The sequence below is a fragment of the Equus przewalskii genome, chromosome 7 (assembly GCF_037783145.1).
Source record: "Equus przewalskii isolate Varuska chromosome 7, EquPr2, whole genome shotgun sequence".
NCBI classification, from domain to species: Eukaryota; Metazoa; Chordata; class Mammalia; order Perissodactyla; family Equidae; genus Equus; species Equus przewalskii.
In genome coordinates this window covers 29,553,491-29,570,190 of record NC_091837.1, presented here as the reverse complement: position 1 = coordinate 29,570,190, position 16,700 = coordinate 29,553,491, and the positions used below count along the sequence as shown (strand labels likewise).

Here is a 16,700-nt window from a genome sequence, read left to right as displayed (position 1 = left end):
TTCGCTCAAAAGCTTCCTGCAGTTGCACCCAGTGTGCATGAGAACGCTTCCCCAGAAGGAACCATTTGCCAAAAGGCAAGAACCACAGTCAGCTCACGGAAATGAAGGAAGGTGGAAAAGCAGGTGGAGAAAAGCTCTGGGCAAGGAAAGACGGCAGCGGAAGAGCTGGGAGTGGGTGGTCTGGCAGAGAAAGAAGATTCCATTTTCTATCTGAGAACTGAGAGGGAGACAGCTATTGCTCAGATGTTTTATTCCTTTTTGAAAAGCTCAAAGTCCAACTTTGTCTCCTAAAACATTTCTTTCTTTAAAAAATCAGCTGAGGGGCCGGTCCCGTGGCCGAGTGGTTAAGTTCACACGCTCCACCTTCAGCGGCCCAGGGTTTCACTGGTTTGGATCCTGGGCGTGGACACGGCACCGCTCATCAGACCACGCTGAGGCAGCGTCCCACATGCCACAACTAGGAAGACCCACAACTAAAATATACCACTATGTGCTGAGGGGATTGGGGGAGAAAAAGCAGGGGGGAAAAAAATAAGATTGGCAACAGTTAGCTCAGGTGCCAATCTTTAAAAAAAAAATCAGCTGAAAATATGAACAGAGACCACAAGAGAATTTGGAGCTAAGAAATACGAAAACAGTTGATCTTTTGGACTGGGGGTGGGGAGCATCTCTCTCTTTATTCAAATGTTGGTTTTATTTTTTTAATAATGGGTTATAAGTTTGTGTCCACCATCACCACTAAAAAAAAAATGTAGAGGAGATCAATGTGTCTAAGAAGGATAATTCAACGTTTCCTGCATTTTAATGCCTCACAATTTTCATCATATATAAATACCACCTATATTATTATTACGAAACACTGTCTTTAAGTCAACCCATTTTTAAAGCTTACCACTTACTGAAGTCCTGTCCTAAATAATATCTATGAAAACACATTTGTGATGAGCTATTTGTGTTAAAATAAAAACAGAACCATTAATTTTTTAATTGTTCCACATGCCCCTGAAATCATCTCGCACCCTTCCTGTGTGACATGGATGTTAATTTGGAAAATGCTGGACAGACCTTCCCATGAAGCCAAAGTTCACAGCTCTTTCCACCGCCCTAAGCTGCTGTCGGTCTTGTTTTTTCTGAGAACGATGTGAGTTAATCCACGTAATGGGATTAGATAGCAACTGTCATCTAGTAAGCCCTTAACAATCGAGGGTCATTATCACGATTAGTCCAACCAGGTCAGCCCCTGTCAGAGGGTCAGTCTCAAAGCGGGCAAACTGGTATTCTCCTTAGGACAATATCCCAGTGAGAGAAGAGAAGTGTGGAGACACACACAGGGGTTATCAACCCACGTGGCCTCTCAATAGCTGGGCCAACCCGTGCCAGGAATACATTAGTTCTTTTAGTCTTCACAACAACTGCACGAGGAAGGCACTTTTATTGACCCATGTTACAGATAAGGAACGTGGACTCAGAGCTTAAGCGGTGGCCAAGGTCACCATAGAAAGGACTGGAATGCTGGCCGTCTGACCCGGGATCCCAAGCTGTTAAAGTGCCTTGTGTCCCACTGGCTCTAGATTGAAAGGGTGGAGAAGGCCATGCTGACCCGAAGGGTCAATGTCCATTATGATGGGGTCACCACTGTTGTTCCGCCCAATGTGGGGGCCGGATTTCTTGAGAGAATCCAGAAATCCTTACTTATATGGGAAACGTTTCTATTTTTCTATGTTGGTAGCTAATTGAAAATTTTTAACTCGATGCCTGCCAAACCAAGCACAGCAGCAGGCCCAGGCAGCACAGAGGCTCCAGGCTGTGATCTCTGAGTTCAGGCAGAACTTTCTGATAGCTCTGATTTCCAATAGCCATGCTTCCCCACTGGGCTCATCACTGTCACCCCCAAAGGCTGGTGATCCGGGACAGTCCCCAATCCTCGGCATCTCTGAGACCTTCACCATTCGTATCCCAATATACTCCAGTCCGTAGCCGAACTGTGGAGACACCTTTCCTCGGAAGAGAAGCAATCCCCGGAGTCTCAAGCGAAACTCACACTGAGACTCCCGTGCCTCCCTGAGCCGAGGCGGGAAGGGCGAGGCCCGGGCCCCACTGCCCCCGGGTTCCCTCGGTCCCTGCCGCTGAGGCGGGCTTGTTTTTAATTTAGAGGAGTAAACAAGTCTGGTGTGTTTACAGGACTGCTTGAACTCGGGAACAGCTCAAACGACGGATTTATAAACCTGGCCGTGGTTTTGGACCTCAAAACCATTTCTTAAAATTCTGGGTTCCGCAAAGTCCAAAACGTACCCTCCCACATGTTTTCGGCTTGCAAAACTTTTGTTTATTTTTTTGGGATTTAGTCCCTGAGTCCCAGAGTCGTGTACAATGAATTCATCACCATGATGTTTTGAAGGATGTCCAAAACCCCTTTGAGCTTTCAGAAAGGCTTACATTAAACTTCTTTATTTTTCCTAGAAATAAAATTTTTAATTTTGCTTACAATAATGGAACTGGAAGGCTTGAGGCCGATTTGGACAGCAGAGTACAATTTCCCAGAAAGTTTTGAAATGTGGCTCAGATGTCCACGGTTTGAAGTTCAGATACTAGAGCGCAAGTTACTTTCCACAGCAAAAAAAAAAAAAGGAATAGATTCCTAACTCGTCTCTTGCATGTATTTGTTGCATCCATGGTTTTATTCCAAGCACAGGAGGAAAGCACTTGCCAGTGCAGCTCTCTCCACCGACCCCCAGGCTCAAGGGCCGCGAAGGAAGCAAAGCCGTGGCGCCAGCCTTAAAAGGCCTGCCCTGCCCAGACCCGTCGTCCACACCCCGCGGCCAGAAATAACAGCGCAGGAGCCACACCATCAATTCACTTCCCACACACGCCACAGCCCCGGCCACGTCCCATGTGACAGCGCTGTGTCTGTTTTTTAGGGAGGTTTTTTTTTTTACTTTGCTTTACGAGATTAAATATTTTGATCTCAAAGACAGTGTTTTAATTCTTAGTCTCCAGAGCAAGTCTCCTGTTAGGGTGCTGGGTGCCTGCATCCCATCTCTTGCCTGCCCTCAGACCCATGGGTGGCATTTACAAGCATTCTGCACCTGAGCAGAACTTCACATTCACGTCCGCCAGGGCCGGAGGAGCAGGTGCCAGCCGACAACGAAACGCATTGGAAAGAACCCCAGCGGGCGCGCACTCACCCTCAGGGCCGCACTGGGCGGGGTTGCTGAGGCAGGAGGCGTTGTACCGGCTGTAATACAGCAGTGTGACTCCTTTCTCTTCTTTGAAGTAAATGCCCTTGTTGACCTTTCCTTCTACGATATCTGAGGACGAAGAATGACAGCATCGTGTGTTAATAATCTTATGAGATTAAAAGTCTAAAGACATGTCAGACTTACAAACAACTTATATATAAATACACTGTATTATTGATATTTACAATACATTTATATTTGATATTTAATTATTAACTAAATTATAAGCAATGTATAAGTTGTGAATGTTAAATATTAAATTAATATTTTATCATATTAATATTTTATCATTAATTAGTATTATATTACTGTATAATATGAAGAATACTATAATGATAACATAATTATTATATTTACCAACAGTTGAGTTACCAGCAGCAATGTGATTATAATCCCTTACTGTCCTAAGCTTTAATTCCGTCTCCGTGCTCCATGAGGCCTCCCCACTGCCATCTTCACACTGAACTTTCCAGCAAAACAGCTGGATACAAGTTTGAATGTAAACTACAGCTGAACTCCCTCTCCTTTTGAGTCCTAATTGAAAGCCCCGAATCCTAGACATGGGGACCCATGAATTTTTTTTTTTTTTTTTTGAGGAAGATTAGCCCTGAGCTGACTATTGCCAATCCTCCTCTTTTTTGCTGAGGAAGCCTGGCCCTGAGCTAACATTCGTGCCCATCTTCCTCTACTTTATATGTGGGATGCCTACCACAGCATGGCATGCCAAGCGGTGCCATGTCCGCACCCAGGATCCCAACAGGCAAACCCCGGGCCGCTGAGAAGCGGAACATGCGAACTTAACCGCTGTGCCACCGGGCTGGCCCCTCACGATTTTAAAAGAATCTATTTTCAGACTCTAGGAGGAAAATGCAGAGTTACGTTTCAGATCGTCCCAGAGGAGCCTGCCAGCAATAAGACTGAGGGCGGCAAGTCCTGGCTGGGACACACTCTGTCATCATTTTGTTTTGTTCTATTCCTATAGCAGATGTACCTGATGGTGTGAGTGTGAGGTAAATGGTTTACAGAATTGATAAGTGGAGACTATAAAAACCAAAAGTGATTAGGAATTTATTGTTAACTGGGGTCAAAGTCGCCTAGATACCTTCTCTGCCGTGTGGGCACGTGCCTGGGGCTTCCACCAGCTGAAGGTGTGCAGAAGAGCTGGTGGGGTCCTCCGACCTGACCACTACGCCAGCTCGGGTTGTCCAGCAACCACAGCCATGTGGAGAACCGGCTCGAAGGTTCCAGTGTGCCTCCTCACTGTTTGCAAACTCCATACTTTTTTTCTATCTCATTTATTGCTGGGGGAATCCATATATTACAAAATTAAATGGACAACTAGCAGTTGCATAATTGAGTTAGGCTGTATAAACCCCTAAACCAGATTGCTTGATTGGAAAAATTAATTTTGGAAGCCAAACATTTCACAGTTGAAGCAATCAGGTTCTGTGTTGAAAGAATATCAAGGAATGTCACCTAAGTGATCTGAAATGACTCTCTATGCTGCTCTGATAGCAGCCACAATCGCTACCGTCCCTTTTGCTTTGAGCCACGTAGGGAAAACAGGAACCATATGGGCTCTGGGGGTTATTAAATAAGATAATAATTTAACCATGACTCTTGAGAGTGTGTGTTTTATAAAACAGCTTCTAATGATTACCAAAAAATTCCAGCTACAGAAGAAACGCTGATTTTAATATTTGTAAGAGATCAAATTTTTGATGAGGTATTTTTAAATCAACTTTAACTTTCCATTCAAAGGGCATGCTTTTCCTCTCCTGAAGAATATAATCCATTTAAAAATCCAAACAATTTCTATTTTTAGAAAGTGTCTCATCTTCTGTGTGTTTTGTTCTGGAAAGAAGCAGCTGGTTTGGAAGATCCTGGTGGCGTGAAAGCTCATTTGCACCCCCTAACATACTGGCCTCAGTGACACTTCCTCAGACCTAACTCGAAGTAGTTATTTCAATACCCTGGATCTTCGCGGTTTTCTTGCACATCTGCTCATTTTCTAGCCAAGATGAGTGAATTTATGGAGGAACAAAGTGAACTGGCCTTTAAATTCATTGTAGATCCCAACTCGACAGAACACAGAACAGAAACACACAAGTGCTCACCTACAGTCGCAGAGAAATTTGAGTAGGCAGAGTCATTGGTATATACAAAGGTAGAATTATGGGAAGGAAGCACAGTGAGGTTGTGGGTTCGCAACGCTGGGTGGAACGACAAAAGAAAAAGCACAACAAATGAGTGACACAAAACAAATGGAACCAACATATCTCTCAACTCAACATGCAGCAAGAAGCGTTCCTCTCATCCAATGAGCATCTCGGATTTTCTCTTCTGACCTCACCTCCCTCCGACCTCCACCCCCTCAGTCAACCTCATGGTCAACTCCAGTGGCCCCGTTCAGTCTCCAAGCTAGGGCGTGATTTGAATTCGGCCACACACGTCAGTTCCAATTTGCTGGCTCCAGCTCCCCTCCAGATACTTAGTTGAGAGATATGAAATTGAACTTGGCCATAAAATAGCCTTAACAAAAGGATTAATGGTTGTGATGTCACGAGAACTGATGACACAGAAACACAGCGTGAAAACAACTCCATGATATGATAACAAATGGACGAAACAACAGAGAATTCAGCAACAAATAACACAGCTGCACATCCACAAAACAACTCCCAGAGCTGCTCCACTGTCTCCAGCAGCAGCATGTGCTCATGGAGTCGATCCTCTTTTTTTTCTTAAGAAGCCTGTAATCGAATTGAAATAGACCAGCATAGCATTATACCATAAAGAGTGGATCCAACAGAAAAGAGCAGTGAAGCCTCTACTGTTCGGGTGTTTGGGACAAAAGTTAATATAGTTAGAGTTTTCTGGGAAATGAGTACATTGGGAGAACAAAATTCGACCACAATGTAATTGTATCTGAGGAATTATATCATCTTATAAGAAGAATTTTTCATCAGTAAAGATCCTCAACCAGCATGTCACTGGTTTAATCACAACCATGAGTTGAGTTGAGGGCGTGAGGAGAGAAATCCAGTGATGGTTATTCATCCTCTCGTTTAAAAGAACTCCTAAAATGCTAGTGTCTGCGCCCTAAACAACGAACTATTTTGAAATGTATTTCCACTTGGTGGAATGATCCCCTTTCCAAGGCTTTAAAATAAAGGCCCTGAGAAAAGAAAGCTAGATTATAACCAGGAGAGGCAGTGCACTGTAACCCGAGCTGGGCCTATAATCAGCTTCCACAGGGATGTTGTTCCTCCCTGCAGGGCTGACTGTTTGGAGAAAATGTGGAGCTTTAAGACGGTTTTCAATTGTGGTCACCGTCACCACCAGCTATGCAGGCGAGCAGGAGGTGACGCTGACAGAGGGAGAACGGCATTGCACACCAGACAGCACCCCCGGGGAAGCCCCTCTAAGGCCCCCAGCAGCACAGACCAGCTGTAATGCTTCTCATTTTGCAGATTTTAAGGGAAACGTTCTAGAATCTGAAGTGGCAATTTACGGCCGCACATGAAGTCACAAGAATAAGGAAAATGCCAGGGTGCTGGTGTGGGAAGCAGAGTGATCAGCAACATGCAGGGTTTCTAAAGGACTTCGTCCCACAGAACCGCTACAGACACGGTTTGAGCGTGTGCTGGGACGGCTGTGCGGGAAACCCCTCACTGTATACATCAGCCGCTTGACATAACTCAGAGCAAAAAGGAAATAAAATGTTAAAGCATCGCCATCACTCAAAATTAATACTTTTAAGAAGGTTCTTATTAGAATGGAAAAGAAGTGTTCGGGGAAAGCTGAGGGTTAAACTCCTTCTGGCAAATGTCAGAACTGAGTCAGTTAGGGACTCTAGTTTCATGGAATTGGGGACCATGGGAAGCATCTGAGGTGATGTTTGGTCTTTTCAAAGGGGCGCTGCCGTGATGAGCAGGGAAGCTGACTGGCAGCTGGGGTACCATTCCTGAGTGACGTGCGACCCCTGAACATGTGGGTTAGTCTCAGTTGCCACAACCTTTGGCACTGGCTTCAAAAGGGCCCTGTTTGGACAGGCATGTAGATTATGTCAGTTTTGCCTAATTAGAAAACATACATCTGGACTCGTACGCAGATAGATCCATCACCTACAGTTTAAGCTTAAAACAGCTGCTTCGGTTTTAAGGTTGCTGGGCAAAATGTGCATTTTAATAATATTTTGAATTCTAAATTCTGTCCTTCAATCATAGAAATATATAAAAGTTCTTGTAAAATACTTCACAACAACAATGACTGGGGGGCAGCTACACAAATGTTTGTTAGTCCCCATCGTCCTGGCTTCAGAGCAGATGCTGTTCACATCTGTCTCTCCTGGTGGCCCCTGATGCCCCAGAGCCACCCACTCCTCTGCCTCAGTCATCGTCACCACACATGTCTACCTCCAGTTGTATCCTGAAGCTCATGGATCCCCTCCACATTTTCCAACGGCCAGTAATGGGAAGCAGAAGCCAAGACCTCAAACCCTTGGGGGGAAAAAAGAATAAAAATGTTAAATCAGCCTCAGGAAGGAAAGAGGTAAAGACAAAGAACTACTTACCATCTACATTGTGATCTGGGGGAGAGTGAAGATCACAGCGACCACAGAGGGTATTAAAAGGCATATGAATAAATTCAATCCCCACTCCTGGTTAAGAAAAAACTCTTAACAAACTAAAAATTTAGAAATATTGCCTTAACAGGATAAAATATGATAAATAGGACTCGAGAGATACTTTTTAACCAAGGAAAACAAAAGCCACCCTGCCTTGTGGTGCCCCACTAGAAGCAGGCCCATTATTGTCAGGAAAAGACAAGCACCCCCATTATCCACCATTACTGAATATTGTGCTAGAAGAGATACCAATGCAATCAGACAAGAGAAAGAAATCAGGTAGGAACAACTTTTTTTTTTTTTGAGGAAGATTAGCACTGAGCTAACTACTGCCAATCCTCCTTTTCTGTTGAGGAAGCCTGGCCCTGAGCTAACATCCGTGCCCATCTTCCTCTAGTTTATGCATGGGATGCCTACCACAGCATGGCTTGCCAAGTGGTGCCATGTCCACACCCGGGATCTGAACCCGAGAACCCTGGGCCACTGAGAAGTGGAAGGTGCGAACTTAACCACTGCGCCCCTGGGCAGGCCCCTAGGTAGAAACAACTTAAAAAGAGGAGGAAACCAATCCCAATATTGTGCCAGACACTGTGTGAGTGCCTTTACCAACCCTTCCTCATTTCATTCTAACGATAATCTACAAGACAACTGTGGCCTATTTGTAAAGACAAGGACTAAGATGCTTCCTCGGAAACCACCCAGCCAGCCGGTTTCAGACGCGATGCTCATATATAAGAATTTCTAGGTTTGGTCCCGATCTTTCCATTGTCTCTGCTGCCTCCATACTAAAAATTAATCTTTTCAGAACTTCCTTTCTGATCCTTGTTCTTTGAGCAGACATAATTTTGTGCAGATATATTATTTTCTATTCTGCTCTTCCCACTTCAGGCCATATGAATTGCTTCATTTATTTACTGCCCTCTCGCCTTCCTAATGGAGCTTGGGGAGCAGGCCCTGGAGGGGCTGCCCCACCACAGACTCAGCCGTTCTCCTAACGAAGCTTCCCTGGGCTTCGTTCTCCACCATTAGTTCCCAGAAGTGGAAATAACAGTCCAGATGACTCAATAATCATCAACGGCCCCAGATGTCTGCCAGATCACAGAAAAGTCAAACTTAATAAAGTAATCTTTGTGTTATTCATAGTAACAAAAATTTTTAAAGAGGAGATAATGTGATCATTATTTTCAAATGATGTATGCCTGATAATCAAAATGAACAACTATTACCAACAAGAAAAGAATTTGCTAAACGAAAAACTGTGACAAACAACGAAAGAATCTAGTAAAGAGGCTGACACAGATTTAACATGCAAATGTCAGTCGCTTCCCTGTATTTAAACCGCAATGCTAAAAAGTAACAGGAGAAAAGTTCTCATTTATAAATGTGGCCAAGATAGAGAAGACATTAAAGAAGAAAAGAGTAAGAACTGTACCCAATTCTCAACAAGAAAACAATGAAATAATACTGAGGCATGGAATAGGATCCTTGAATAAATGAAGGGCTTAACCTATTCCTGGAAAAGAAAATGCAAAATCATAAAAATATCAACTATCTTTTAGGTAATATACAACTATCGGGAAATTTGTCATAAGAATGCTGAGAGTTTTATGTGTGAGAGAAAGCTGATTATGGAGCTTGCATAGAAAAATAAATAATCAAGAATAACCAACAAAATCTGGGGAGGAAACAGCAAGGACAGTGAGGGGAGTAGCAAGAGCAGCTATTAGGATGCGTCTCAGAGCCGGGAACAGAGACAACCTGGTCCCACATGTGAACAGACAGGTCAGCGGGCAAAACCCATGAACCTTCCCAAGCACAAGGGAAATCTGAGTTTCTGATCAAGGTGGTATTTTAAATTAGAGGAGAAACGGTGTTCAACAGAAGGTATTAGAGCCCATTAACCGTCTACGAAGAATCAAGCTCCCCATCTCACTCTTTATACCACAGCAATTTCCAGATGGATCAAAGTTTACACGTAACAAAATAAAATATAAAAACTTCTGAGGAAATCAGGTTATAAATTTGACTATATAAGTTTCTTAAATTTCTGTACAGAAAAATAAATCAAGCTAAATCAAACCAGGGAATGATATGTATAATGCATAGGGCAGAAATATGCTGATTTCTTTTTAAAGAAATGTAACAAATTTATGATATTAATAAAACTCCTATTATTAAGAAAATTTAAACCAACAGAGTACTGGGGCAAAGGACATAAAAAGAGAGTTCAAAGAAAAATAAATGCAAATTATTTTTAAATATATGCAAAGACGTACAACCTTGCTCATAATTTTTAAAAGCCTGTTAAAACTACAATGAGCTAGCCTATCACAGCTCACAGCTCAGACTGGCAAGTAAAAGTAGACACACTAAGTCGGCAAGCTCTACCCTTTTTCGGTGGGATTCAGATCAGCATAGCCTTTCTGGAGGGCGATGTGGCAGGACCCACCCAAATTTTAGGTGCACTTTCCCTTAGATCTCATGATTCCACTCGGAGGAATTTATTCCAGGATACACTCGCATGTGTGATCAAAGACCTGTGCACACAGTATTTCTTGCTGATTTTTTTAATAGTATGAAAAGCCTGCAAACCACCTAAACCCTCACCCACAGAGGGTTGGCTAAACCAATACAGAACAGCTATGTGCGGGACTGGCCTGGACCGGGGCAAATGGTGAGGCTACAATATAGGATGTTCTCTAAGTTATGCTGTTAAGTTAAAAAAACCAAGGTGAGAAAAAAAGGTGTGTACTATGAACTATTTGTGTAAAATACAGTTGTTCAGCGGGCAGGGAGGGAGAGAAGCAGAGAAATGGAGAGGGAGAGGTGTTTGCACGGATACCCTGGAAACTGATAATGGTATTTTTGGGGTGAGGAAATTGAGGAACTCGGTATGAGGAGGAAGAAGAAGATTATCGTTTCATTATCTTTCTGTTCTGTTTGAATGTTTGGACCAGTAATCCTTTAAAAAGCATGTTAGGACTTTTCTTTCACAATTGAAATGACCATAGGTGATGTCCATACTAAACTTTCAGATGAAAATGGAAGCATTCCATCTCATATCTGAACTTCCGTCTACAGGGTGCAAACATCTAGACATGTCCAGATCACTGGCTCCATTCTTCAGTTTGCAGCTGTGGGGCCATCTTTTCAAAAGTGTTAAGTACATGAGTCCACATGTAAGCCCAGTACAATGCTGTTCTCTAACCTGGCCTAAGGACAGGTAGGGCTCCAGCCACCTGACCGTGCACAGCGCAGAGACACGACTCCCGCGCATGCCCCGTGGGAATGGTCCACTCTAGTAATACAACACTGAGAATCTGAAAGGTAAACATCCAAAATACTCGTTTTCATTTCCACCATGCTTTTTTTCCCTAAAATCTAGGATATTCATTTTGAAGAGGGGAAAATACCATTGACTTATTCAATTCATCTGAGGAAAAAAATTGGAAGAGGAAATAACATCTGTTGTACAAAGAACAGATGTTGTATCTTCAGAATCCTCATCTTCATAAAATAAGCCCTGTGGATAATAAATCCTTTCTTATCCTCTCCATTTACAAATGGCTACAGTTCATCTTGGGCAGAAACGCTCAAGATGAGTAAAGAGATGCCGTCTCGTTCACATGGAAAGATGCACCCCGCAAGCTAGCCAGAGTCCGCAGCGTCAGTGATGAGAAGAGCAGCTTGGGATCCGAGGGGAGCCTGCTAGTCCATGTCACTCACTGCAGACACAGTAAAACACCCACTCAGTTGCCCCAGATGGCTGGTAACTAGCAACACTGAGTTAATCCTACAGACTGGAAATAAGGAATGGAGGGGTTGCAAACTGAAATATCCACAGGGGCCAGAGGCCATGAGGAGTTCTCTGGATAGAGCTCCGGATGATGTTCATGATGGTTACCAGCCTGGAAGGCAGAGGCTAAGCAAAACAGATGCTGGAAACAAACAACTCGTGTCACCCCAAGTTGTACTCTGCGGAGCGGAGCTGTGGCCAGTTGGAAAGTGTGTGTCCTGCCTAAAGAAAGAAGCTGCTCTCCAGGGCAAATCGCTGTGGCTCTGTAGGAAGATCCACCCAGTGCTGTCAGGGCCGCCATTTTTATAGCAAAGTCAGAAATCCAGATGTTTTAAATTTGAAATCTCCCCAAATTTTAATGTTAGCAATTAAGTTTCTTTAATTAAAACACTGTGATGCCAGCAAGACATGCCAAAGAACTAAAGTCAACACACAGATCCCCTTTTACAACCTAAGTAGTAAACAATCCGTAGCTCTATAATGTCAATGGAACAAGGAAATCTCCTTTGGGGAATAAGACGCTCTAGCTATTTCTCCAAAAATAAGGTGGCCTGCGATCTCCTAGTTATATGGTCATCCTGGTTTTCACCAGATAAACTCTCATAAGGACTAAACATCTGCTCAGACAAGACAGCAAGCCAAGCGATAACACGGCGCATTCCGGGACTTCAAAACATCTCCCAGCCGTAAAAAATAAAACAAGAGAGAGGGCGTTTTGCTACATCACCGCAATTATAAATCAGCTCTTCAGGAATAATTTCTCATCCATATTTAATGTTTCATTGGCTCAGTTTGGTGAGAGAGAGGGAGGGAGACAGGAGGACCAGCACTCAAAAAGATAGTCAATAAAACCTTTCATGTCTCCTCTTCAGCTTTCCTGCCAGACTCCCCTCTGCTGCCCCTTCCCTATCCCTTATTCGTTGTGTCAGTAAAGGCAAACCCTTCTCCTCGAGCTTGTGTAGGAAAATACCTCCCCGGTGTCCCACTGACCGGACGTCGCACAGAGAGAGGTGGTCCCCTCCAGTCATCAAACTGGTCCATCTGTCTCTGTCTCTGACACCGAGCTTACTTCCGCTGCAGGTCTTGCCTGCGGTCCCCACTGCCGGAAATGCTCTCCTCGCCTGCTGCATAACCCACTCTGTCACTCCAGCCTCAGCCCAACGACAGCCCTCTCCTCCGAGAGGCCTTTCCTGATGGCCCCTGGTCACCACCACGCGCTCCTTCTCCCGACTGCTTTGATTGCTCACGGCACTCACTCTTAGTTGAACCTTCCTGCTGGTCAGTGTATTTGCTTGTCATCTGTCTCCGGATCTGACTCTTTGCGCCTGGAGTATAGAGACTTTGTCTGCTCTGTCTGCACCGTATTCCCGTGTCTAAAACAGGGCCTGGTGTGCGTGTGTGCCAGAGATCCAGATGTTTGCATTTGAACTCCCCCCAAAATTTTAATGTTAGCAATTAATTTTAAAAAACTATATAGGTGGAATGAATGATGAAATGCAAGAGTGAATAAATGAATGAATGAACTTAGAAAGACTATACATATATATATAATTCTGGTACCCCCACCCCCGAAAAAAAATCTCTATTTGCCAAATTTCCATTTGTTCAATAGGGTCTAAACATTATTTTTTAAAACTTCATCATGAGCACATTTTTCGCACTAGGAAGTTGAAGAATGAAGTTTCTGCCACGACCTAGTGGTTCTGACAGCTGTGTATAAACTAGGTAACACTATGTTGGTGACGGACGTTAACCAGACTGACGGTGGGGATCATTTCGCAATATATACAAACATCAAATCATTATGTTGTACACTTGAAAATAATATAATGTTGTACATCAATTATATCTCAATTAAAAAATAAAAATAAAGGGAACAAACTATTGATTTACACAGAAAAAACCACTATGTAAATATGGGGAACTATCATTACTCTAATCAGCTGCTGTGGCCTCCGGGACCCCTAACTAGGGTGGTGAGGAGAACTGCCTGATCTCCTGGAAATGGATTGCAACCAGCTGCTCCACGACCCTGGAACCTTCTGGAAACTTATGGAAAATGACATGTTTTTTTAAAGTCCCCTTTGCCTCATTACAAAAGTTATCTGTAAAGGGCACATTTTTAAAAATGACCTGCAATTTCTTGGCCAGTGCCATTTAGATTTATCAACCATTACAGCTTCCTCACATTGTCCTCAGGGAACAGGCAAGAAATGGGGCAGCCTGGAGCAGAGAAAAGGTGTCAGATGTGGAGTGAGGCTCCCACTCTCCCCTCTCCGGGCCTCACCGTCATCACCCATCGAATGGGGAGGTGGGCCAGCCAGCCTCTGCGGCTCCCTTGAACTACAGCGTGCTATGATGTCTGCAGATGACTATCCACAGCCACACGTAATGCAAAGGCTCAAAACGACTGGACACTGGTTTTCAATCATTTCTAATACCAAACACCTGGCAAGTACCTAGTTACCTGGGCTGGTGTAGACAGACTGACCAGATAACCAAGCCGGAACCTCTCCCTGGGAGCTGAAACGATGCAGACTGGCTATCACTACTGGTTCAGCTCCCCAGATGACCAGGAAATCTTGGACTGACGGCACAGAGTCCAGTCAACAGGTTCACTGAGCATCTACCAAGGGGAAGGCGCTGTGCCAGGCGTCACAGTGAGGAGACAGGAAAAGCTTACTAGTCCTATTAGAACCTGAGAAAGAAAGTTTGCTGTGGTCCTGGTGGCCAATAGGCTGGCCTTCAAAGACTGGGGTTCAGCCTATATTGGGGACCCCTGCTTTAGGTTCACCTAACATCCTGTCATACCTCCCTCACTGTACTGACCACTCTGACCACTCTGTGCTGTTTTCAGTAATCTCTTTATGTGTCTGTCTCCCCAGCTCCCTCCAAAGCGTGAGGTCCTTAGGTTACCACCGCGTCGCACAGGCACGGACTCTGGGCGATCGCTGACTCCCTCCGACAGACACGCTTCTGCTCTGCGGTGGGAGAGCCACTGCTGTTTGGAAGGGTTGTTGAGAGGATCACACAGAATCTACATAAAATGCCCGAGACGCTGCCGTGTCGGCACTCACAATTGCCGCTTAGTGCTCCTCGGGATAAAACGCTACAGTCTGTAAAGTTATTCCCACACCGATGGGTATTCAGGTTGTTTCCAAATTTCTCCCCATTAGGAACAGGCTCTCTGCATGGTCACTGTGCCCACGGGCGGACGCTCTTGAGAAGAAGTGCCGGGATCCAGGCTTTCTGCACGGGGGCCCCTCCTCGGACACTGCAGGCCTGATCGGCCAGAAGCCGAATGAGGGAGCCCTCCTAGGTGCTGATGCTACATGGACGACTCGGGGCCAGGTGTTTCCATAGGAAAGGGGGCTGAGAGGAGTCCAAGATGCAAGAAGAGAAGAAAAAAGAAAAGGACTGGAGGAGGAGGATGGAGACGGAGAGGAAGCGTGACAGGAAGAAAACGGGAGAGAAAGAGGAGGGAAGGAAGGAAGGAGGGACGGAGGGAGGAAGGGAGAATGGGAAGAAAGAAGGGAAAAAGGGAGAGAGGGAGGAAGGCAGGAGGGAGGGAAGAGAAAAGCAGAGGAAGTAATAGGGTTTCATCCACATGGGAAAAAATCACCTAAGTGTTCAATAAACGTTAGTCTTCATCTTATTCTAAAAAGGAAAGAAGGAGAGAAGAGAAGGAAAGAAAAGGTTGAAAGAAAGTGGGGTGCGGGAGGATGAGAAGAAAGAGAGCCTGCTGGAGACTGGGCACGCAGACAAGGAGGAACGCAGCGGCCGCGGAACGTCGGTGGAAAGATGTCTTAGAGCCGAGGAACCCAAACGCCCTTTGCCTTAGTTTTCTGCACAGGTATCCATGTTTATTGCTTCTTTTTGTAATATTTCTATTATATCAGGATTATTATTTCTCTAAGGTAGTTAGTTGATCAAGCAACTTTTTTTCCACCCTAAATTAGGACATGGAGAGAGAAAAGCTTCTATGTGGAACAACGACTGAATTCAAACCCTCCTTGAAGCTGAGGGTCAAGAATGCATGTGGACGCATGTGGGTGCGTGTGGATGCGTGTGGATGCATGTGGACGTGTGTGGATGTGTATGGCGAAGGCCCAACCTGGCAACACCTCACAGCTTCCTGTCTAACCCTCAGCGCGGCCGGGGTTCCGGGGGCCGCTGTGTCCGCTCTGCCTGACAGTCCTGGGGTACCACACCTTCCCTCTCCCCGAGTCCCCCTCTACTGCAGAACCAGCATGAGCTACAGGCCCGGCATTAGCGAGAAGGGGACGGTCTCACACACACACTCTCTCTTTAAAGCCATGCTGGACGATTTCCTTCTTTCAAGCCACAGAAACCCTTTTTCTTTCTTTCAGAATTTTGGCTGAGGAAAGGGGAGCACGCGGAAATTCACACTTTTTTCGACAGAAGATTTAATTTGAACGTGTGGATGCAAGAGAAATGGCAACACCTCAACCACTGAAATTGGTAGGTTGAGGCAGCAATGACGGTGGGAATGTCCTAGCTCTGTGCTGCGTCACCAGAAAGGGGACAGAAAGGAGACAAAATCCACCCCCACGTGTAACTACACCCAGCGAGGTTCTGGCGCTTCCATCAGACCAGGGCGTTCTCCTAGGACCTGGCTCACCCGGGATGGGGCCCAGGAACGCCGGCTGTGCCCTCAATTTCCAGTTGATCCTTAAAGGCTACTCCCTGTGAAGGTGGAAGGACTGCTCGTGGTCACAATTGGGCACGTCCACCCAGACTCCCTGCGGCTCTGAGTCGGAGGCTGCCCACCCACAGGTCAGGGTTTGTTCTCGTGGCTCCCAGGCAAGGGTGTGGGGACATTTGTATGGGGCCGCCAAGGAGCAAACGGGAGACAAGCATCAGCCAGGTGAGGCCCCACTGCTCCCTGCCCATGTCAACCACCTGTGAGAGTGACGGCCTCGTGACTCCTCTGTCCTCCCGAGGAAACCTCAGCATAATGCTTCTAGACTGAGGACTCGAGATGGCAAGGCAAGCAGGCGCAGCCGGGGGCCGA

At 45.3% G+C, this 16,700-nt stretch overlaps 1 protein-coding gene across 6 annotated transcripts in view; it reads right to left on the bottom strand.

The window, feature by feature from the left end:
- The window catches only part of ADGRD1 (adhesion G protein-coupled receptor D1), a 171,982-nt gene that overhangs the window by 126,092 nt on the left and 29,190 nt on the right, over positions 1 to 16,700 (bottom strand). For 5 of the 6 annotated variants that reach the window (XM_070627345.1, XM_070627348.1, XM_070627346.1 and 2 more), the window contains 2 exons: positions 7,658 to 7,741; positions 3,186 to 3,308 (listed from right to left, as the gene is read on the bottom strand). In XM_070627345.1, coding sequence (XP_070483446.1) covers positions 3,186 to 3,308; positions 7,658 to 7,741 — 207 coding nt within the window. Of the gene's footprint in view, positions 1 to 3,185; positions 3,309 to 5,356; positions 5,453 to 7,657; positions 7,742 to 16,700 lie in introns of all 6 variants that reach the window. The other variant, XM_070627349.1, reaches the window with a different exon arrangement.